At 40.8% G+C, this 24,066-nt stretch overlaps 1 protein-coding gene across 1 annotated transcript in view; it reads left to right on the top strand.

Moving 5' to 3' along the window:
- LOC102080179 (muscle M-line assembly protein unc-89) overlaps positions 1–24,066 on the top strand; it is a 156,244-nt gene that overhangs the window by 66,012 nt on the left and 66,166 nt on the right. Inside the window, exons 11-13 of the mRNA XM_025905173.1 lie at positions 17,928–18,260; positions 20,583–20,897; positions 22,399–22,731. Of these exons, the coding sequence (XP_025760958.1) occupies positions 17,928–18,260; positions 20,583–20,897; positions 22,399–22,731 (981 nt within the window). The remainder of the gene's footprint in view (positions 1–17,927; positions 18,261–20,582; positions 20,898–22,398; positions 22,732–24,066) is intronic.

Raw genomic sequence — 24,066 nt, 5'->3', positions numbered from 1 at the left:
AAGACCGTTATCTGGGTTCTAAGAACTGAAATTGAATTTGAGATAATTTAATTAAAAAAGATGTCTGTAAGCGATGTGTGTTTTGGGGTGTTGAAGTAAGATGTCTTAGGATTTTTAGATGGGTTCTGTTTCAGTTTGAGATAATATATACAGTTACATTTTCTGTGTGTGTGTTGTTGAGTGACAACATGCGCAGTTTAAATTGGGCGCTGTTCCTTCCTCTTTTTAGTTTCAAAACACAAAGGCTGTTAGATTAAAAATTACTGTGAGTAACGGTTTGACTTTTGACTAGGGAAATAATATGCTTACTTTTGGGTCTATGAAGATATTTGACCCTGAGTGATGGTATGAGAGGTTGAGTTTATTTTTATGTTTGAAAGAGCTCTATTTAAAAGTGTGTATGAAAGGAAGGTGTATTGTTTTTAGACCAAGACTTAGTAAAACTAAAGAGGGTTTGTAGACTGTAAATATGAAAAAACAAGTGTTTGATTAATCTGTAGGAACAGGAAAGAGAAATAGGAAATACTGTGCTGCTGTGTGTGTGACAAGAAGGTGTGTGTGTGACTGATGATGTCAGGGGAGCACCCAGAGAAATGGACAGAGTTAAATTCTAAGAAGATGAAGCAAATCGAGGTTTTAAGATAAAAAAAAATGAATATAATACTAATTGTATGCTTTAGTGTGCCAATACAGGTGGACTCTCTCAACATTGGAACCTTGAGTTCAGCAGCAGAAAAGTAGATTAAAAGAATTGGGAGAAAATAAGCCAGTCTTTGGCTCGAAATTGTGCAGCTTGAGCTCTCACTTTGTCCTTCACCCCGAGAAGACACGTAAAGGACAGTCAATTTCCTGATGAAGACCGATAGAACATCGTGGACGTGAAGAAGTAACGGAAGCTAAAAGACAGTGCAGGCGAAAGCAGTAACACTGACAACGACTGATGAGTCCAGCAGCATGGAAGAAAGCACGTGATGCAACATGCATGCTGGTGAAGAACAGCGTGATATGTCTGCTTGAAGGCACTGACTGTCATATTTGCCAAGCTTGGAGCAATCTTGGAAGAAAAGACTGAAAAGATGACTGGAGAAGAAAACAGAGCAAATGAAAATAAGACTGAAGGAAGAGGAAATACTGAAAGATCAAAACAGAGAAGAAACAGACTGTGTTTGCTGGGGCTCTGAAGCCCGAACAGGACACTGTGAATGGAAAAGGACCAGTGAGAGATGAAGCTGGACGAGTTTGACTGCGAGAAGATAGGAGATGATTGGATTGAAATTGAACCCTGAACTCGGGATAGTTTAGGGATGTCCACCACATCACAACAAAGAGGTAAACAATACAAAAGGTAAAGATAATCAAAATAACTGACAATTATATTAATGAATAGAAAACACACATATACCAATTGTTTCATGTGAGATTATTTTTGAAACGAATCAGAAGTGAGATAGTTTGAATGTTGAGCTCAGTGAAAAGATGCATAAATTAAATATGAATACATGAAAATGCAATGAATACATAAGGATGCAATGAAGAAGCAGCTTACACTCATGCAATCAAGAAACTGCTTACACTTAATTAAGATGATCACCTGGCATGCAATGAAGAAAACAGCTTACACTGCATTTACATGACCACATAACGCAAGGAAGAACACGCTCACATACATGACATAATTGGTATTTTTGACTAGAAAAAGAGAAATGGGTCGTTTAGGCGTCCGTGATAATAATGAAAATGTTTTAGTTTGTTATTTTCAGGAGTAAAGCAGACCCGGACCAATTCTCCAGATGCAGGAGTCTGAAGAAATTACAGGTTAACAGGAATGGATATGTTAAGGCAAGTTTCTGCTTGAATTGTTTACAGTGTCCAGGAACCTGACAGCAAGCCCTAACTGGCGGCGGAAGATCAGGAGGGCTGTGATTTAAGGTGGGGAAGTAAAATTTGGGTTAGTGATTGGGGGACGGAGAAAACTGACTCTTTAACTGGAGAATGGGAAAGTGTCTGTGAGACTGTGAAGCCATATATGCAAAATAGCACACACAAACATACGCAATGAAGATCGGCTTGCTACTTGTATGAGTGATAGAATGGTGTGAATGTTGAATAAACTGATTAAACTAGTCTAAAAGGGTGACTTAGCAGTGCTTTTGCACTGAGTGATCAAAACAAGTGATTAGTATAGAAAGAAAATGAAAATAATTGAATAGTGGCATGAGGTTTAAAAAAGTATTTCTTTTGCCAAGTTAAATTGTTGAGATATGGCTGAGTATGGAAAAAGTTTGAGAGCTTGTGTGAATGTGGACAGAGGAGCTTGCTGTGTGTGTGTGATTGAGGCCTTAAAGGAGGGGTAGATTGTTCAGAGGTGCAAATTTGATTAGGAGGTTTATAAATTAGTGTTGACACATTGTTGTAAGATCTTAGGCTGAATCTGAGTATGGTAAAGTGCTTAACCGGGGTTATTGTTGTGTACGAAACGGTGTAGCTTTTGGCGAGGTTTTCGGTGTGTTGAACGGGTGAAATTTAAGATTGTTTCAGATTTTTGAGGTTGTTGTTTTATTTTTAATAGAGGGAGTTTTGATAAACATGGACATGTCTAAAAGGGCCCATAGTTTCTATAACAGTGCACTTAGAAAAAACCTGTTGTAGATTTTGTTTGTGTTTTGATGAGCTAATAATCAGCTCTCTTTTTCTCATTTTTGTTCTAAGCAGGCCTGCAAAAGAGTGGATAACAGCGCTGAAAATTCTCGGTGACCTTCTCCAGATTACAATAGGCAGAGGAGAAGGCTAACTCTCTGTCTAAAAGGATTGCCGCAAGCCAATCCAGTCCAAAAGCAGAAAGAACTATTTTCTTAAAAACAAAGTAAAACAAATAAATGAGTTGATGTTGCTGAGAGTGAAGACTGAATATTTGCGAGATAGTCTCCACTGTCAGCAATACCTGATGTTAATGCATGTGAGTGAATGTGTGTAAATGGATGGTGACTGGACGGACGAGGCAGACCATAGGTTGGACCGACTGGACACTGAGATAAAGACTGGACTAAGGTTAGACACATGACTGATAACTTTTCTGTTTTAAGTTTTCTTTCTTATAACACAGGTTGAAGGGCCGGAGCATGTATGCCTAATATGATAGGACTAACCTTTTTCTTTTAATTTCCTAAGCTTGAGTGAAGGATTTTGAGTTTGTAACACATGAGATGTGTCACAAAAAGGGGGGTGTTAATATATGCGATTAGCTACATGAAAGGTGCTCTTTTAGGGTTACTAAGCAAATGTCTACGTGACCTTTACCTAGTAACCTTTGTGATGATAAACTTGTTTACCGACTTGCTCTCTTGTAGAACATACAGACTTAGGAAAGGGGAACTTCAGCTCTGAGTTTTGAGAATAACTCTGTTAAGTTGACAGGAAACACGTCGGAACAGCCATATAGGGCAAATGTGTTGGAGCTTGTAATTAAATGTGGGACTTGAAAAGAGGAAGCAAATTTGGTACAGGACGTACTTGAGATGATCAGACGAGAGAAGGAGAAGGTCAGGAATAGTTTAAACTAAGATTGAGAAATTAAATTGGGTGAAAGGGGGTGTAGTAAGTGATTCAGGGCAACTCACAGCCTGGCGTAAACGCAAGGTGCTGTCACACAGCTTAAGTTATTTGGTTGATTTATTTTATGACAAAATAATAAGGAAATACTAAAATATACAACACGTTGAGGAGATCTCTTTTGTTATATTTTAGTGTTTAACATGGAAGATGCCTCTCTGGAGCTTCTCTCCTGATGCTACTCCACCAAAAGAAGTTTATTTATAGAGACTATGTCAGCTCCCAAACAGACAACAACAAACCAAGACTAGCAAAAAACAATCTAAATATAAATAATAATAAATACAGAACAATACAGAATCCAAATCTGAACCAAAGAACAAAATAGTGAAATGTGGATTATTGGGTTTTTCTCTGTATATATGAAGCATTTGTAATGTGTATCTGCTCATTATAATGATGAAGGCTTGTAGAGGCCAGTTTCTACTCACAAACAAGTGCTCAGCCAGACTGAAAAACAGGAAGCTGTAGTGCACAAGGCATATTAATAAATATAGACACAAAAAGAGGAACTCCCCATATAAACAACGTTCAAAAATGTGTGAAGTATAAAGTACCGAAATAACACTATATAAGTCACAGCTGATGATTCGAATGTTAGAGTGCTCTTGCAACTGGCGTCTGAGCTGTGCAGAGGTCTCTCTTAAGACAGGTACTTATGTAGGTTAGCATAAGGTTGAGTCCAACAGAAGCAAGGCACCCTAAATGTGCACAGCATGCAGCAGGGGCTGCCAAAATAATATAGGAAACAGCACATGTAGGGAGAGAACACTCACTAAAAGTTCTGACTACACATAGTGTGGTGGCTTATGTGAACTTGCAGGCGTTCACTATGACATCATTAGCACAACAGAGACTGAGTAAAGTTTTAGATGCTCGAAACCTGACATTTACACATGAAGGAATCAATATGGCAGATTTAATGGGATGAGGAGGACCTAATTATTGTATTAAGACAGCAGAACTTGAAGCGAAAGTCAGGAAAGATTTAAAAGCAGGACCTGTTGGGATTGGGGATTTAGAGATTTTTTATTGCTATCATATAATCTGCCTTAGGATGACTGTATTAATAACGTGTTGTACAGTATTATTTTATGTTTGTCATAACAGTGATGTCTCTATTTACAGGTTGAGTTAATTTTATACACAATGCGTAACTGTGCTTGTTTAGAGTTGATGTTCCGTCCAAACAGGTTTTAAGCTTCACTGGTGAGAGTGTCCAGGTGATACATGTTGAGGGAAGATGAGAACATAGCAGGTGAATTGCACGCACGCTTACAAACACACATGATTTATATATAGGCCAGGCCGAAGGCCTGGACTTGATGCAGCTTTCAACTTTACAGCTCCTAGCTTGCAGGAATGGCGGGGAGTGTAATGAATGAATGCAAAACATGCTTACAGACACAAACATGACAGGGGTTTATTTTACAGGGTAAAGGTGGACCACAGGTTGCTTTGTTTCTGCTTAGCAACTACTGAGGTAAATGGTGTTAAAGATAAATATGCAATAAGTGAACAGGAAATGTGTAAGGGTGAGCCGGGTGAAACAAAATGTTGTAGATAATGGAAACTTGTCTAACGGGCATTAACAGTAACCTTGGCATGTTATGTATATGCTTGAGGCCAAAAGAGGCGTAAAACCAGATAGAAAACTTTGAAGTGTGCTTTTTAGCGGAGAGTCAGGCTGACATGGGGATGGTGTGTATTTTACTGGGGTTGTGTTTAATAAAACTAAAAGCGTTGCTCACACACATAAAGAGTATTGAGATTAAATAAAGTTAATATAATGGATAGAGCCCAGAACAGGATAATACATAAGTGAAATCAAATGTAATGTTTGATTTCGCTTTTATTGGGAAACAATCAGGCTAGAAATGTGAGTAACCTATGTTTAAACTGTGAAAACACTCTCCACATACATTAAAACTGTGCAACTCTGAGTGGGCAATGCAATGAAGCAACTGATACATATCTGTATTAAACTAGCCAACATAGACACACCACAAAATGATGTAGGATGTTGCCCTGCAGCAGGGGCAGAAAATAATTTGCAAATCAGGGATGTTATGTTGATTATAATATGCTTACCTATGTAGACACACACAGAAGGGGAAATTTCAAGACAAAAAAAAAAAAAAACAACTTCCCTTATCCTGTCAAGCACAGGAGAAATAAAAATCTCTTTGGGCTCTGTTAAAATTTCTTTAGTAAAAGTGTAAAAGGCCAAACCTAGGAAGTTCGGCAAACAGGAAAGTTCCTTGAGTATCAGGAGTTAATAGTCAGGAAACATTTCTCACATTAACGCCTTAGATCTGACAAACCACTGACTCATAGATGCAGATAGACATACAAGTGCACATACATCCAGATGTGCATTTAGACATTAAAAGTGTAGAGGCATGTACACACAGATTGGCAAACCGGTACAGAGTCTAGCTGAAGAGCTTAACAAAGCAGACGTGGCAGTAGGGTTTGTGATTTTGCCTGATATGATATTGGGAACCAACTTTGAATAATGACAGGAACCTGAGATGAACACAGTAAGTTAGTAAGGTATAGCAGAGAGAGGCTGTTTGTTTTCTATCCCTTACAGGAGAAGATTTCCACTAGAGAGGGACCCAGAAAAGGAGCAGAGACCACTTAAGCATGAAGTGTTTTCAAGTGGGAGCTGGTGTTTTATTGCTGGACCACCTAGAGGACATGAGGTTGTTGTCGGATTTGCTGAGTCAGGGGGCGGCTAGAGAGGGTCAGAGCGAAGGTAGTGGACCTGGGAATAGTGTAGTGACGTCTTTGGAAGACGTCAAGAGAGGGAATTGTGGAATTACAGGGATTATTTTACATAACCATCATCTTATCATTGCAGTAATTATCATTTCATCAAAGTGTTTATTGAAGCTGCTGGCATTATGTTATAATTTATATTATAGGGGTTATCATAATCAAATATTAACATGTTTATTACAGGTGCAGTTATAACTACTTTAAAATGATTGAGTTAAATATATGTATCATAACTCATATGCTGAGTATATTGTTACAGTAAATAGTAGCTGAGCAAAGGCCTGAATGTATTCAGCTTCTTGTGGTATTTGAGTTTGCTTAGTTACAGGTGACGTAAGGATGTCCAGCCCATGGTGACCTCAAAGGCCTTAGATCATCACCATATTCTTAAGAGGATGCCAGAAAGAGGAACCTCTATGTTGCAGTTAATTCTTAAAATACATGAATGTTCTGGACATGCAAATTATGTGTTTGTAAGCGCAAGAAGGGGCGTTACAATACCCTGATGTTATAAAAGCAATCTAGAGTGTATTTTGGGCAGAGATGTACAACTGTTTTGCAGTTTGCACCTCTCCACGCTGCGTGCATTCATTAAAATCAATTGTTTGAACCACCTCTTCTGGACTATCATTGTTTTACTCTCATCCTCAATTTCGAACCCGTAACATTTGGTGCATTGGCCGAGGTTGAGTAGAGAGAGTTGGAGGTTGAGACTGAGAGGGTCCAAGGTGCTCGAACGAGCAGACACGAGTCAGTGGTCGAAGTGAGTGGACATAAGCCGGCTTATTCAAAGGTAAGGCACTACCTGTTGAATTATTTCCAAACAGTGCTGAATTGGTTCTGACAAAATTGAAAGTCTACTCACTGAAAATTACTGGTAAAGGTCTGTTTTGATTTTGGTGAAAATCTCATGAGAATTGAAGTTGAAGTAATGATAATGTAAGGTTAAGTGACAGTACTGATTAAAGGAAAAGCAGTTGGACTGCTACGAGGATTTAAATGCAGTTGGACTGCTAAGGAAAGAGAATTTAAAGTAGTTGGACTACTGAATTTAGGATTATAGGTAATTTGGAAACTGTGTATGGTGATACAGTCATAATTGAATATAAAGCTGGGCTTGGACATCAATAAAGTCGGTTTTGTGGTTTCATAGGATGTCTTTAAAATACAAGTAAATTTCTGTAGAACGGAACTGTGGGATGTTCTAGGAAGTGCATTGTCGGAAGGTGACGCTTCCAATTTGTCGGTGACGATCGACATCTTCCTCTGGGAGGGATAGTTCACTTGGCAAGTGTGGAGAACAACGACGCTCCTAAATAGCTACTGATTGGATCAGTTTACCGTTTGGAACGGTTTATGCACTTTTTTGGGTAGTAAAGGTTGGACCTTGGGCGTTGGACGCTTTTAAATTGACTTAGGAACTTTAGCAATTAGACCAGACACAGGTTGGACCTGATACTGGGTCACTGATTATCAAAAACTTGGAGTTTGTCCCTTGGAGGGTTAATTCAAATTTTGTCTAAATTATGTAGGTTGTGCAATTTAAGGCCTTGTAAATATTATTTAATTTATCAGACGTCTCTGTGTTATAATTTTTATGTTTGTATATAGGCTCTGTCTGCCACGGGCACTGCAGCAGGCTGGTTATTTTGAGAGTGTGTCTGTGTCTATGTAAATGAGATGCCTGTGACTTATTTAGAGTGACATTTCCTGTTTACTAATGAGTGGCTAATGACTGACTGCAGAGCCAGGGTTAAGGACGACTTCAATCTGTGCTTTAAGGGAAGAAATGCAGTTTATGTTTATTATATTTGTGTGACTGTTGTTGATTATGATAAGTATTTCATGATAACTGTAGAATATGAGTATGGGGTTTGCTTGACACGTGTCTCTACTAGGTAAAACTGTGTAAGACTGATAGGAAGTTTATAGAGACTGCTACACATGGCTGATGCCTGTATTTAAGACGCTGGAGTTGTTTATTACAAGACTGTAAGTAAAGTTTTATTTCTTGCCATGACTGTATGAATTTTTGCTGGGTTTTGAGATAGGATACATAAACTGTTGATACTTAAGACCGTTATCTGGGTTCTAAGAACTGAAATTGAATTTGAGATAATTTAATTAAAAAAGATGTCTGTAAGCGATGTGTGTTTTGGGGTGTTGAAGTAAGATGTCTTAGGATTTTTAGATGGGTTCTGTTTCAGTTTGAGATAATATATACAGTTACATTTTCTGTGTGTGTGTTGTTGAGTGACAACATGCGCAGTTTAAATTGGGCGCTGTTCCTTCCTCTTTTTAGTTTCAAAACACAAAGGCTGTTAGATTAAAAATTACTGTGAGTAACGGTTTGACTTTTGACTAGGGAAATAATATGCTTACTTTTGGGTCTATGAAGATATTTGACCCTGAGTGATGGTATGAGAGGTTGAGTTTATTTTTATGTTTGAAAGAGCTCTATTTAAAAGTGTGTATGAAAGGAAGGTGTATTGTTTTTAGACCAAGACTTAGTAAAACTAAAGAGGGTTTGTAGACTGTAAATATGAAAAAACAAGTGTTTGATTAATCTGTAGGAACAGGAAAGAGAAATAGGAAATACTGTGCTGCTGTGTGTGTGACAAGAAGGTGTGTGTGTGACTGATGATGTCAGGGGAGCACCCAGAGAAATGGACAGAGTTAAATTCTAAGAAGATGAAGCAAATCGAGGTTTTAAGATAAAAAAAAATGAATATAATACTAATTGTATGCTTTAGTGTGCCAATACAGGTGGACTCTCTCAACATTGGAACCTTGAGTTCAGCAGCAGAAAAGTAGATTAAAAGAATTGGGAGAAAATAAGCCAGTCTTTGGCTCGAAATTGTGCAGCTTGAGCTCTCACTTTGTCCTTCACCCCGAGAAGACACGTAAAGGACAGTCAATTTCCTGATGAAGACCGATAGAACATCGTGGACGTGAAGAAGTAACGGAAGCTAAAAGACAGTGCAGGCGAAAGCAGTAACACTGACAACGACTGATGAGTCCAGCAGCATGGAAGAAAGCACGTGATGCAACATGCATGCTGGTGAAGAACAGCGTGATATGTCTGCTTGAAGGCACTGACTGTCATATTTGCCAAGCTTGGAGCAATCTTGGAAGAAAAGACTGAAAAGATGACTGGAGAAGAAAACAGAGCAAATGAAAATAAGACTGAAGGAAGAGGAAATACTGAAAGATCAAAACAGAGAAGAAACAGACTGTGTTTGCTGGGGCTCTGAAGCCCGAACAGGACACTGTGAATGGAAAAGGACCAGTGAGAGATGAAGCTGGACGAGTTTGACTGCGAGAAGATAGGAGATGATTGGATTGAAATTGAACCCTGAACTCGGGATAGTTTAGGGATGTCCACCACATCACAACAAAGAGGTAAACAATACAAAAGGTAAAGATAATCAAAATAACTGACAATTATATTAATGAATAGAAAACACACATATACCAATTGTTTCATGTGAGATTATTTTTGAAACGAATCAGAAGTGAGATAGTTTGAATGTTGAGCTCAGTGAAAAGATGCATAAATTAAATATGAATACATGAAAATGCAATGAATACATAAGGATGCAATGAAGAAGCAGCTTACACTCATGCAATCAAGAAACTGCTTACACTTAATTAAGATGATCACCTGGCATGCAATGAAGAAAACAGCTTACACTGCATTTACATGACCACATAACGCAAGGAAGAACACGCTCACATACATGACATAATTGGTATTTTTGACTAGAAAAAGAGAAATGGGTCGTTTAGGCGTCCGTGATAATAATGAAAATGTTTTAGTTTGTTATTTTCAGGAGTAAAGCAGACCCGGACCAATTCTCCAGATGCAGGAGTCTGAAGAAATTACAGGTTAACAGGAATGGATATGTTAAGGCAAGTTTCTGCTTGAATTGTTTACAGTGTCCAGGAACCTGACAGCAAGCCCTAACTGGCGGCGGAAGATCAGGAGGGCTGTGATTTAAGGTGGGGAAGTAAAATTTGGGTTAGTGATTGGGGGACGGAGAAAACTGACTCTTTAACTGGAGAATGGGAAAGTGTCTGTGAGACTGTGAAGCCATATATGCAAAATAGCACACACAAACATACGCAATGAAGATCGGCTTGCTACTTGTATGAGTGATAGAATGGTGTGAATGTTGAATAAACTGATTAAACTAGTCTAAAAGGGTGACTTAGCAGTGCTTTTGCACTGAGTGATCAAAACAAGTGATTAGTATAGAAAGAAAATGAAAATAATTGAATAGTGGCATGAGGTTTAAAAAAGTATTTCTTTTGCCAAGTTAAATTGTTGAGATATGGCTGAGTATGGAAAAAGTTTGAGAGCTTGTGTGAATGTGGACAGAGGAGCTTGCTGTGTGTGTGTGATTGAGGCCTTAAAGGAGGGGTAGATTGTTCAGAGGTGCAAATTTGATTAGGAGGTTTATAAATTAGTGTTGACACATTGTTGTAAGATCTTAGGCTGAATCTGAGTATGGTAAAGTGCTTAACCGGGGTTATTGTTGTGTACGAAACGGTGTAGCTTTTGGCGAGGTTTTCGGTGTGTTGAACGGGTGAAATTTAAGATTGTTTCAGATTTTTGAGGTTGTTGTTTTATTTTTAATAGAGGGAGTTTTGATAAACATGGACATGTCTAAAAGGGCCCATAGTTTCTATAACAGTGCACTTAGAAAAAACCTGTCAGGTGATTTTGTTTTGTGTTTTGATGAGCTAATAATCAGCTCTCTTTTTCTCATTTTTGTTCTAAGCAGGCCTGCAAAAGAGTGGATAACAGCGCTGAAAATTCTCGGTGACCTTCTCCAGATTACAATAGGCAGAGGAGAAGGCTAACTCTCTGTCTAAAAGGATTGCCGCAAGCCAATCCAGTCCAAAAGCAGAAAGAACTATTTTCTTAAAAACAAAGTAAAACAAATAAATGAGTTGATGTTGCTGAGAGTGAAGACTGAATATCTGCGAGATAGTCTCCACTGTCAGCAATACCTGATGTTAATGCATGTGAGTGAATGTGTGTAAATGGATGGTGACTGGACGGACGAGGCAGACCATAGGTTGGACCGACTGGACACTGAGATAAAGACTGGACTAAGGTTAGACACATGACTGATAACTTTTCTGTTTTAAGTTTTCTTTCTTATAACACAGGTTGAAGGGCCGGAGCATGTATGCCTAATATGATAGGACTAACCTTTTTCTTTTAATTTCCTAAGCTTGAGTGAAGGATTTTGAGTTTGTAACACATGAGATGTGTCACAAAAAGGGGGGTGTTAATATATGCGATTAGCTACATGAAAGGTGCTCTTTTAGGGTTACTAAGCAAATGTCTACGTGACCTTTACCTAGTAACTGTTAAGGTTCAAAAATATAGGGAAGGAAACACAGGAGGAATGCAAGTAACCACACTGGTCCAAAGGGTAAAGACGATGATTTTAATGAAATGACACGCGTGGGAGAATGAGCAGACTCCGTAAGCAGACAGCCCCACAATCTCATCCTCCTAACATCAAAATACAGTTTTATATGCATCAGAGTATATTTAGTGACGCCCCCTCATTGCGTCATCACATACATCAGCTTCAAAACCACAAATGTTCCATGACCTTAACATCGCTCTAAAAAACATTGTCTTCGGGTCGGTGCTTCCCCTCTTCGCTGTTGTTCGTCTGGTGCACTTCCTCTAAGTACGTCGGCACACTTCTGTATTTCTGCCCTACCAAAATAGATCTACCATGGTGTGTATGTGTCCGCAGTGTATGCTAAGTACGTGTCATGACCTGTCTGCACCCCAGCTAACCTCACACCTCTCATCTTAGCCAGACATAAGGCCTGTGCTCATACACAGCTGAACTCTGTGTAATTTCTAGGCTAAATGTCACACTCGAATGATGATCTTAGATCTGCCAATATGTTTGCTCCTCCTAATATAGTCTAAAAGCCACCCTAAGCAAAACAATTTGAACTTTCCCCTATCAGTGATCCCTCTTGGCGTGTGTGTTACATGCATAATAACACCCTGCTCTTTGGCTTGCACTCACTCTGCTTTCGGTTTCACTTCTGCAAAACATGCTCTGCAGACGCATTTCCTGTCTCATTTTGGCACAGAGTGTATTTTCCTGTCTCTGCCCTCTACACAGAGATCATACAAGCATTAATAACATTTAAATTATAGATTCAACTGATTATAACTGAACCTGTAATAAAGACTAATATAATACCAATATATTGGAACATCTGAATGCATCTGAATGTAACATCCCTATTAACATGAAATGGTAATGATGATTATAAAATAGCAGCAAATAATAGCAGTAAAATATTTCTATTCCTGCAATAACCTTTGTGATGATAAACTTGTTTACCGACTTGCTCTCTTGTAGAACATACAGACTTAGGAAAGGGGAACTTCAGCTCTGAGTTTTGAGAATAACTCTGTTAAGTTGACAGGAAACACGTCGGAACAGCCATATAGGGCAAATGTGTTGGAGCTTGTAATTAAATGTGGGACTTGAAAAGAGGAAGCAAATTTGGTACAGGACGTACTTGAGATGATCAGACGAGAGAAGGAGAAGGTCAGGAATAGTTTAAACTAAGATTGAGAAATTAAATTGGGTGAAAGGGGGTGTAGTAAGTGATTCAGGGCAGCTCACAGCCTGGCGTAAACGCAAGGTGCTGTCACACAGCTTAAGTTATTTGGTTGATTTATTTTATGACAAAATAATAAGGAAATACTAAAAATATACAACACGTTGAGGAGATCTCTTTTGTTATATTTTAGTGTTTAACATGGAAGATGCCTCTCTGGAGCTTCTCTCCTGATGCTACTCCACCAAAAGAAGTTTATTTATAGAGACTATGTCAGCTCCCAAACAGACAACAACAAACCAAGACTAGCAAAAAACAATCTAAATATAAATAATAATAAATACAGAACAATACAGAATCCAAATCTGAACCAAAGAACAAAATAGTGAAATGTGGATTATTGGGTTTTTCTCTGTATATATGAAGCATTTGTAATGTGTATCTGCTCATTATAATGATGAAGGCTTGTAGAGGCCAGTTTCTACTCACAAACAAGTGCTCAGCCAGACTGAAAAACAGGAAGCTGTAGTGCACAAGGCATATTAATAAATATAGACACAAAAAGAGGAACTCCCCATATAAACAACGTTCAAAAATGTGTGAAGTATAAAGTACCGAAATAACACGATATAAGTCACAGCTGATGATTCGAATGTTAGAGAGCTCTTGCAACTGGCGTCTGAGCTGTGCAGAGGTCTCTCTTAAGACAGGTACTTATGTAGGTTAGCATAAGGTTGAGTCCAACAGAAGCAAGGCACCCTAAATGTGCACAGCATGCAGCAGGGGCTGCCAAAATAATATAGGAAACAGCACATGTAGGGAGAGAACACTCACTAAAAGTTCTGACTACACATAGTGTGGTGGCTTATGTGAACTTGCAGGCGTTCACTATGACATCATTAGCACAACAGAGACTGAGTAAAGTTTTAGATGCTCGAAACCTGACATTTACACATGAAGGAATCAATATGGCAGATTTAATGGGATGAGGAGGACCTAATTATTGTATTAAGACAGCAGAACTTGAAGCGAAAGTCAGGAAAGATTTAAAAGCAGGACCTGTTGGGATTGGGGATTTAGAGATTTTTTATTGCTATCATATAATCTGCCTTAGGATGACTGTATTAATAACGTGTTGTACAGTATTATTTTATGTTTGTCATAACAGTGATGTCTCTATTTACAGGTTGAGTTAATTTTATACACAATGCGTAACTGTGCTTGTTTAGAGTTGATGTTCCGTCCAAACAGGTTTTAAGCTTCACTGGTGAGAGTGTCCAGGTGATACATGTTGAGGGAAGATGAGAACATAGCAGGTGAATTGCACGCACGCTTACAAACACACATGATTTATATATAGGCCAGGCCGAAGGCCTGGACTTGATGCAGCTTTCAACTTTACAGCTCCTAGCTTGCAGGAATGGCGGGGAGTGTAATGAATGAATGCAAAACATGCTTACAGACACAAACATGACAGGGGTTTATTTTACAGGGTAAAGGTGGACCACAGGTTGCTTTGTTTCTGCTTAGCAACTACTGAGGTAAATGGTGTTAAAGATAAATATGCAATAAGTGAACAGGAAATGTGTAAGGGTGAGCCGGGTGAAACAAAATGTTGTAGATAATGGAAACTTGTCTAACGGGCATTAACAGTAACCTTGGCATGTTATGTATATGCTTGAGGCCAAAAGAGGCGTAAAACCAGATAGAAAACTTTGAAGTGTGCTTTTTAGCGGAGAGTCAGGCTGACATGGGGATGGTGTGTATTTTACTGGGGTTGTGTTTAATAAAACTAAAAGCGTTGCTCACACACATAAAGAGTATTGAGATTAAATAAAGTTAATATAATGGATAGAGCCCAGAACAGGATAATACATAAGTGAAATCAAATGTAATGTTTGATTTCGCTTTTATTGGGAAACAATCAGGCTAGAAATGTGAGTAACCTATGTTTAAACTGTGAAAACACTCTCCACATACATTAAAACTGTGCAACTCTGAGTGGGCAATGCAATGAAGCAACTGATACATATCTGTATTAAACTAGCCAACATAGACACACCACAAAATGATGTAGGATGTTGCCCTGCAGCAGGGGCAGAAAATAATTTGCAAATCAGGGATGTTATGTTGATTATAATATGCTTACCTATGTAGACACACACAGAAGGGGAAATTTCAAGACAAAAAAAAAAAAAAAAAACAACTTCCCTTATCCTGTCAAGCACAGGAGAAATAAAAATCTCTTTGGGCTCTGTTAAAATTTCTTTAGTAAAAGTGTAAAAGGCCAAACCTAGGAAGTTCGGCAAACAGGAAAGTTCCTTGAGTATCAGGAGTTAATAGTCAGGAAACATTTCTCACATTAACGCCTTAGATCTGACAAACCACTGACTCATAGATGCAGATAGACATACAAGTGCACATACATCCAGATGTGCATTTAGACATTAAAAGTGTAGAGGCATGTACACACAGATTGGCAAACCGGTACAGAGTCTAGCTGAAGAGCTTAACAAAGCAGACGTGGCAGTAGGGTTTGTGATTTTGCCTGATATGATATTGGGAACCAACTTTGAATAATGACAGGAACCTGAGATGAACACAGTAAGTTAGTAAGGTATAGCAGAGAGAGGCTGTTTGTTTTCTATCCCTTACAGGAGAAGATTTCCACTAGAGAGGGACCCAGAAAAGGAGCAGAGACCACTTAAGCATGAAGTGTTTTCAAGTGGGAGCTGGTGTTTTATTGCTGGACCACCTAGAGGACAGGAGGTTATTGTCTGATTTGCTGAGTCAGGGGGCGGCAAGAGAGGGTCAGAGCGAAGGTAGTGGACCTGGGAATAGTGTAGTGACGTCTTTGGAAGACGTCAAGAGAGGGAATTGTGGAATTACAGGGATTATTTTACATAACCATCATCTTATCATTGCAGTAATTATCATTTCATCAAAGTGTTTATTGAAGCTGCTGGCATTATGTTATAATTTATATTATAGGGGTTATCATAATCAAATATTAACATGTTTATTACAGGTGCAGTTATAACTACTTTAAAATGATTGAGTTAAATATATGTATCATAACTCATATGCTGAGTATATTGTTACAGTAAAATAGTAGCTGAGCAAAGGCCTGAATGTATTCAGCTTCTTGTGGTATTTGAGTTTGCTTAGTTACAGGTGACGTAAGGATGTCCAGCCCATGGTGACCTCAAAGGCCTTAGATCATCACCATATTCTTAAGAGGATGCCAGAAAGAGGAACCTCTATGTTGCAGTTAATTCTTAAAATACATGAATGTTCTGGACATGCAAATTATGTGTTTGTAAGCGCAAGAAGGGGCGTTACAATACCCTGATGTTATAAAAGCAATCTAGAGTGTATTTTGGGCAGAGATGTACAACTGTTTTGCAGTTTGCACCTCTCCACGCTGCGTGCATTAAAATCAATTGTTTGAACCACCTCTTCTGGACTATCATTGTTTTACTCTCATCCTCAATTTCGAACCCGTAACAAATTATAAAACATAAACACTAAAAACACACAAATGAAGAACCAAACAGAATATTTAAATAAAAACTTTACAAATGACATGATTGCTAAAAGACTTAAAAACCCTAGGTCAAACAGCTCTGTGGTCGCCAATTTTTGATGCCATCCTGACAACCTTCTCCCACCAACGATGTGGAGATCCAACCCTTTTAGATCCAATTAAAATCAAGACACTCAAAAAGATGCTCTGTAAAAGAGTAGAATTCTTAGAACAGAGTTTAATACACTGAATCATATGAACAGCAGGAAAAATACATACACACATTTAGCAAGAGAATTACATAGCAGAAAGCAAGCAAAGCAAAACCCCAGGGTGTACAGCCTTAAGCACAAACAGCAGAGCAACACAGAGACGGACAGGTAGCAGCAGCAGGAGGAAAAGAGCTCTGGGGGTGTCCTCTGGTCCCCTAATATAGGGACCAGTATCCCCGCCCCCTGCTGCTGGGTAACTTTCCCACACGCCCAGCACAGCTGCTGGGGTCAGGTAGCGGCCAAGGTCCTGGCCAAAGGCCAGTCAGGACTCTGAGTACCCCTTGCTCTGGCTTATCGCAATAGGTCATGACACGGTCAAAGGTCACACATTGATCCTAATTATTAAATCTTATACAGCAAGTGGCACAATCTTATAACATATAATACATATATAAAAACACTTCAGTGTGGGTTCAAAGTGTGTGTGTGTCTGTGTGTGTGTGATTATTTTGTATGATATTTTATCATGATGTGTTCAGGATCTCTATTACAATGTTACTGTTTTGGTTGTGCTGAGTTAAAGACGTTGAGTGTGTATTAGGGAAGGTTAGTTACCGGAGAGTAAATTATTCAGGAGAACTCTCCCCCTACATTAACTGCCCTGTTACTGTACCGACTTAATAAACCTCGGTGAAGCAAAAATGTCTTGTGCTTAAGACTCCACATGAAAGTTAAAATATATATGTTCAGTGTGCATAGATATATAGTATATATAGTTACATAGTTATACATATCAAACAAAAATCCACCACAGCTCAAGGCCATGACAAAGATAGACTAACAATCACAAAATTAGGGAAGCATTTCCAACTAATGAAGAAGCCAAGATTTTTACTGGCTCATGTAATGAGAGAGAAGAGTCTGATGGTGCACAACATTGTGGGGATGAGGACTTTGAAGATCCATCTTCTAGTAGCTCATTGGTCCCCAAATCTTATACTGAGTCCTTTAACCGGTACAAGATTTGGATCTATCAAAGGAAGTGTCTGATTTTGTGGGTCTGGCCTCAGTCAGAAAATCTCCTGGCTCCAGGAAGTTCAGACCTGACGTCTCTACAATGAGTCATCTAGATGTAAAGGATGTTGTCTCTCTGACTATGTTCTCCTCTGTTTTCTCTTTAGAGTACCAGCTGGAGATGGTGGAGGTGACACAGGGGAAGGAGTTTGTCCTGCTGCCCTTTAAAATCAAAGAAGGCTTCACCCAGGATGTCAAAGTGGAGTGGAAACACAAAAACAAGATGGTCCATGAGTATCAGATTGGTAAAGACCAGTGTCACTTAAAGGGCCAAGATCAGAAACAGCGCACTGAGATGAAGGAAGACCCACTGAACACTAAAGACCTCAGTCTGACCCTGAAAGACCTCCACCTCACTGACAGTGGAGTCTACACCTGCACCATCTACAACAAGGATGGACACATGCTGCTACGGAAATCAGTGACTCTCAGTGTCAGAGGTGAGTGTTACAGCTGTTTGTCCACCGTCCAAAATAGGTATAGATTTATCCATCCATCCATCCATCCATCCATCTTCATCCGCTTTATCTGAGGCTGGGTCGCGGGGGCAGCAGCCTAAGCAGAGAAGCCCAGACCTCCCTCTCCCCAGCCACCTCCTCCAGCTTATCTGGGGGAACACCAAGGCGTTCCCAGGCCGGCCGAGAGATATAATCTCTCCAGCGTGTCCTGGGTCTGCCCCGGGGCCTCCTCCCGGTGCGACATGCCCGGAACACCTCACCCAGGAGGCTCCCAAGAGGCATCCTTGTCAGATGCCCGAACCACCTCAACTGGCTCCTTTCGATGTGGAGGAGCAGCTGCTCTACTCTGAGCCCCTCCCGGATGGCCGAACTTCTCACCCTATCTCTAAGGGAGAGGCCAGCCACCCTTCGGAGGAAGCTCATTTCTGCCGCTTGTATCCGCGATCTCGTTCTTTCGGTCACTACCCACAGCTCGTGGCCATAGGTGAGGGTAGGGACGTAGATCGACCGGTAAATTGAGAGCTTCGCTTTTACACTCAGCTCCTTCTTCACCATGATGGACCGGTGCAGCGTCCGCATCACTGCAGCCGCAGCACCAATCCGTCTGTCGATCTCCGGCTCCCTTCTCCCATCACTCGCGAACAAGACCCCGAGATACTTGAACTCCTCCACTTGGGTCAGGAACTCATCCCCGACCCGGAGTGGGCACTCCACCCTTTACCGGCTGAGAACCATGGCCTCAGATTTGGAGGTGCTGATCCTCATTCCCGCTGCTTCACACTCCGCTGTGAACCGTTCCAGTGCGAGCTGGAGGCCTTCACCTGATGAAGCCAACAGAACCACATCATCCACAAAAAGCAGAGATGAGATTCTGAGGCCACCGAAGCGAAAGCCCTCCGCCACTTGGCTGCACCTAGAAATCCTGTCCATCAAAATTATGAACAGAACCGGTGACAAAGGGCAGCCCTGGCGGAGCCCATCATCCACCAGGAACGAGTCCGACTTATTGCCGGCAATGCGAACCAAACTCTTGCAATGGTTGTATAGGGATTGAATGGCCCGTAGCAATGGGCCAGACACCCCATACTCCCGCAACACCTCCCACAGGACACCCCGAGGGACACGGTCGAATGCCTTCTCCAAGTCCACAAAACACATGTAGACTGGTTGGGCAAACTCCCATGCACCCTCAAGTATCCTTGAGAGGATAAAGAGCTGGTCCAGTGTTCCGCGACCAGGACAAAAACCACATTGTTCCTCCTGTATCCGAGGTTCGACTAGCGGACGAACTCTCCTTTCCAGCACCCTGGCACAGACTTTCCCAGAGAGGCAGAGGAGTGTGATCCCCCTGTAGTTGGAACACACCCTCCGGTCTCCCTTCTTAAAGATGGGGACCACCACCCCGGTCTGCCAGTCCAGGGGTACTGCCCCTGATCTCCACGCAACATTGTAGAGGCGTGTCAACCAGGACAGCCCTACAACGTCCAGAGCCTTCAGGAACTCGGGGCGGACCTCATCAACACCAGGGGCTCTGCCACCAAGGAGTTGTTTAACTGCCTCAGTGACCTCGCCCCCGGAAATTGGCGGGTCATTCCCCTCATCCCCAGACTCTGCTTCCTCCTCGGAAGATGTGTCAGTGGGATTAAGGAGGTCCTCGAAGTATTCCTTCCACCACCTGACAATTTTCTCAGTCGACGTCACCTGGTCCTGGGTGAGGGACCAGACAAAGAGCGATTCAGAAGACCCTTATGAAGAGAACATCGAGGGTACAGTTTACCCTGCCCGGGATAGGGTTACCGGGGCCCCGCCCTGGAGCCAGGCCCGGGGAGGGTGCCCGAGGGCGAGCGTCTGGTGGCCAGGCCTTAGTCCATGGGGCCCGGCCGGGCACAGCCCGAAGAGGAGACATGGGCCCATCCTCCCGCAGGCCCACCACCCGCAGGAGGCGCCATAGGGGTCGGGTGCATTGTGTGCTGGGCGGCGGCCAGGAGCGGAGGCCCTGGCGGACTGATCCCCGGCTGCCAAGACTGGCAATAGGTATAGATTTATAAGTAACAAAAAAGAATTTAGAGACTAAAACTAAGAGTTCACGTAATAAAAGTTAAACAAAAACTAAACATTTACACACAATCAAAACAAAAGTGAAAGGAGCAAAGCCACTCTGGAAACTCACAGAAACTAAACTGAATTCAAAAGAAAAGGCCAACACTAAATAAAAACAATGAAAGTATCAAATTATAATAACTGTAGATGATGGAGGATCACCATCACTGACATCTGTCTGTGTGTCTCACATTCTCCTCTCAGTTCCTGAGGTTCAGATGGTGGAAACAGTTAAAGGGGTTCAGACTGTTCTGCTGCCATTTACAACTGATATCAAGCTTCAGGACGTCACAGCGGAGTGGAAACATGAAGACAAGAAAGTCCACGTTTATCAGAGAGACCAAAACCAGTCTTACATACAAAGTCGCACAGAAGTGAAGAACGAGCAAATAAAAAATGGAGACCTCAGTCTGACCCTGAAAGACCTCCACCTCACTGACAGTGGAGTCTACACCTGCACCGTCTACAACAAGGATGGACACATGCTGCTACAGAAATCAGTGACTCTCAGTGTCAGAGGTGAGAGTAACATCTGTTTGTCCACATTACAAATCCTCAATGAAAAAGATCCAATCAAACAGCCTGTGATGCATCATGGGAATGTGACATATGTAGAATCAGTGCAGGTTTGCTGTATGTGAGTTGAGCCGTACAGTGCAGGAGAGAGAGGGTGGCTCCTGCCTCTGTTTTACAGTCCATGATTGTATAGAAGCTGTTCCAGAGTCAGCTCATGTTCACATATTTATGAAGTCTTACACTGGAAAGTCTGCTGTTGATCTCAGTAAATGAACGGGGTTTCCTCATTCCGTGTACACAGACTGGCAGATGTTGATATAAGAAGATGACGTGGTGCTCTGTAGGAAAACAGAACAAGTCCACCATCAAAGCAGACTGTTTTCTCAGTTTGATATGTAGGACTGTGTCATAGTCTAATGTTTATTAATTCCAATATATTTTAAATTGATAGCTCTTTGTGCTCTTTCAGTTTGAGCTTGTTTTATATTTAATGTTGAAGTTATGGCACAAATAACCAGAGAGCTCTAAATGAAGAGAGGATTTGAATCTTTGTTAGGCTGTTTTAGAGGAAAGTCAAATAGGGGAACATATAAAGTCCAAAAGAAAATTGAAAACCATAACTAGCGGAACATGGAACTTGGAAATACACTGGGCTGAAAGAAATAGAAGAAATACAGCAGAAGTACATGAAGAAAATTCACTGAGAAGTAGAGTTGATGTTTTGACCAGGACTGAGAGAAATCAGCAGTATATATACACACAGAGAAGGGTAATCAGGGGAGTAGAGACAGTTGGGAAAATGAGACACAGATGTAAAAGAACAGATAATAAGATGAGGGAAGTAAAACTCACAGTAAAGAGCAAGGGATGAATAACTATCCAATAAAGCAGGAAGTGAGAAGTGATAACTAAACATGGAAATGCAGACACAGAAAAAATGGAACAAGAAACACTGAGAGAAAAACTAAACTCTAATACAACCCAGAACTAAGAAGTAGACTAAAAACACTTAAGAAAAGTACAATTATAAAACATAAACACTAAAAACACACAAATGAAGAACCAAACAGAATATTTAAATAAAAACTTTACAAATGACATGACTGCTAAAAGACTTAAAAACCCTAGGTCAAACAGCTCAAGGCCATGACAAAGATAGACTAACAATCACAAAATTAGGGAAGCATTTCCAACTAATGAAGAAGCCAAAATTTTTACTGGCTCATGTAATGAGAGAGAAGAGTCTGATGGTGCACAACATTGTGGGCATGAGGACTTTGAAGATCCATCTTCTAGTAGCTCATCGGTCCCCAAATCTTATACTGAGTCCTTTAACCGGTACAAGATTTGGATCTATCAAAGGAAGTGTCTGATTTTGTGGGTCTGGCCTCAGTCAGAAAATCTCCTGGCTCCAGGAAGTTCAGACCTGCCGTCTCTACAATGAGTCATCTAGATGTAAAGGATGTTGTCTCTCTGACTATGTTCTCCTCTGTTTTCTCTTTAGAGTACCAGCTGGAGATGGTGGAGGTGACACAGGGGAAGGAGTTTGTCCTGCTGCCCTTTAAAATCAAAGAAGGCTTCACCCAGGATGTCAAAGTGGAGTGGAAACACAAAAACAAGATGGTCCATGAGTATCAGATTGGTAAAGACCAGTGTCACTTAAAGGGCCAAGATCAGAAACAGCGCACTGAGATGAAGAAAGACCCACTGAACACTAAAGACCTCAGTCTGACCCTGAAAGACCTCCACCTCACTGACAGTGGAGTCTACACCTGCACCATCTACAACAAGGATGGACACATGCTGCTACGGAAATCAGTGACTCTCAGTGTCAGAGGTGAGAGTAACATCTGTTTGTCCACATTACAAATCCTCAATGAAAAAGATCCAATCAAACAGCCTGTGATGCATCATGGGAATGTGACATATGTAGAATCAGTGCAGGTTTGCTGTATGTGAGTTGAGCCGTACAGTGCAGGAGAGAGAGGGTGGCTCCTGCCTCTGTTTTACAGTCCATGATTGTATAGAAGCTGTTCCAGAGTCAGCTCATGTTCACATATTTATGAAGTCTTACACTGGAAAGTCTGCTGTTGATCTCAGTAAATGAACGGGGTTTCCTCATTCCCTGTACACAGACTGGCAGATGTTGATATAAGAAGATGACGTGGTGCTCTGTAGGAAAACAGAACAAGTCCACCATCAGAGCAGACTGTTTTCTCAGTTTGATATGTAGGACTGTGTCTCAGTCTAATGTTTATTAATTCCTATGAGGTGCCTGTTAAGGTTCAAACATTGAGGTGGAATCCAAAATAACCACTGACCCGGCCTGGTGCAATTAGACGACATTTTAATGTACACATGTGGAGTCCAACTGCCCAATCAGTGTTGAACTGTCTTACAATAGTCAGAACAAAGACTTTATAGGGGTGAGAATAGTACAGCCCCTTCTTCTGTTGCCAGGCAGACTTAATACAGCATACGTCACTCCAAAACCACAACTGTTCTGTTGACAACTTTTAACATAGTTTTAAAAAAGAACATTGTCTTCGGCTCGAACCCATGTGCTTCCTGTCACCATCCTGCCCAGGATTATCTTCTGGAACATCAGGTCCACGTTCTGCACAAACTGTCACTCATGCAGGCAGTTTTGCAGTCGCAAGCAAAACATAATTAAACTCTTACCTATATAAATGAGTCTAATACTGTGTGTGTGTATGTGGGTGTGTGTGCTGTCCTTTATTTCACCCTCCACTTCATCGGCTAAACCTTGTAACCTTTCCACCAGACAGAAGGCCAGCACGTACACAACTGAAACTGTGTGTGTGTATGTGTATATGTCTGTACATGTGTGATCCTCACGTTGCACCTTAATTGACCTCAGCCTAAGCCACCAGGCTAAGGCCATCCTGTGTGTACTGATCTTGACTTATATGTAAAATATATAAAACAAATGTTTCAATCTAATACAAGGGACATTATTACTGAAACGCTCTCAAACACACTACTGAAATTTTTGCTCTCACACACACAACTGAAATGCTCTCACACACACTACTGAAATGCTCTCACACACACTACTGAAACGCTCTCAAACACACTACTGAAATGCTCTCACACACACTACTGAAACGCTCTCAAACACACTACTGAAATGCTCTCACACACACTACTG

Source organism: Oreochromis niloticus, linkage group LG3, assembly GCF_001858045.2.
Source record: "Oreochromis niloticus isolate F11D_XX linkage group LG3, O_niloticus_UMD_NMBU, whole genome shotgun sequence".
NCBI classification, from domain to species: domain Eukaryota; kingdom Metazoa; phylum Chordata; class Actinopteri; order Cichliformes; family Cichlidae; genus Oreochromis; species Oreochromis niloticus.
This window is presented reverse-complemented; position numbering and strand designations above follow the sequence as displayed.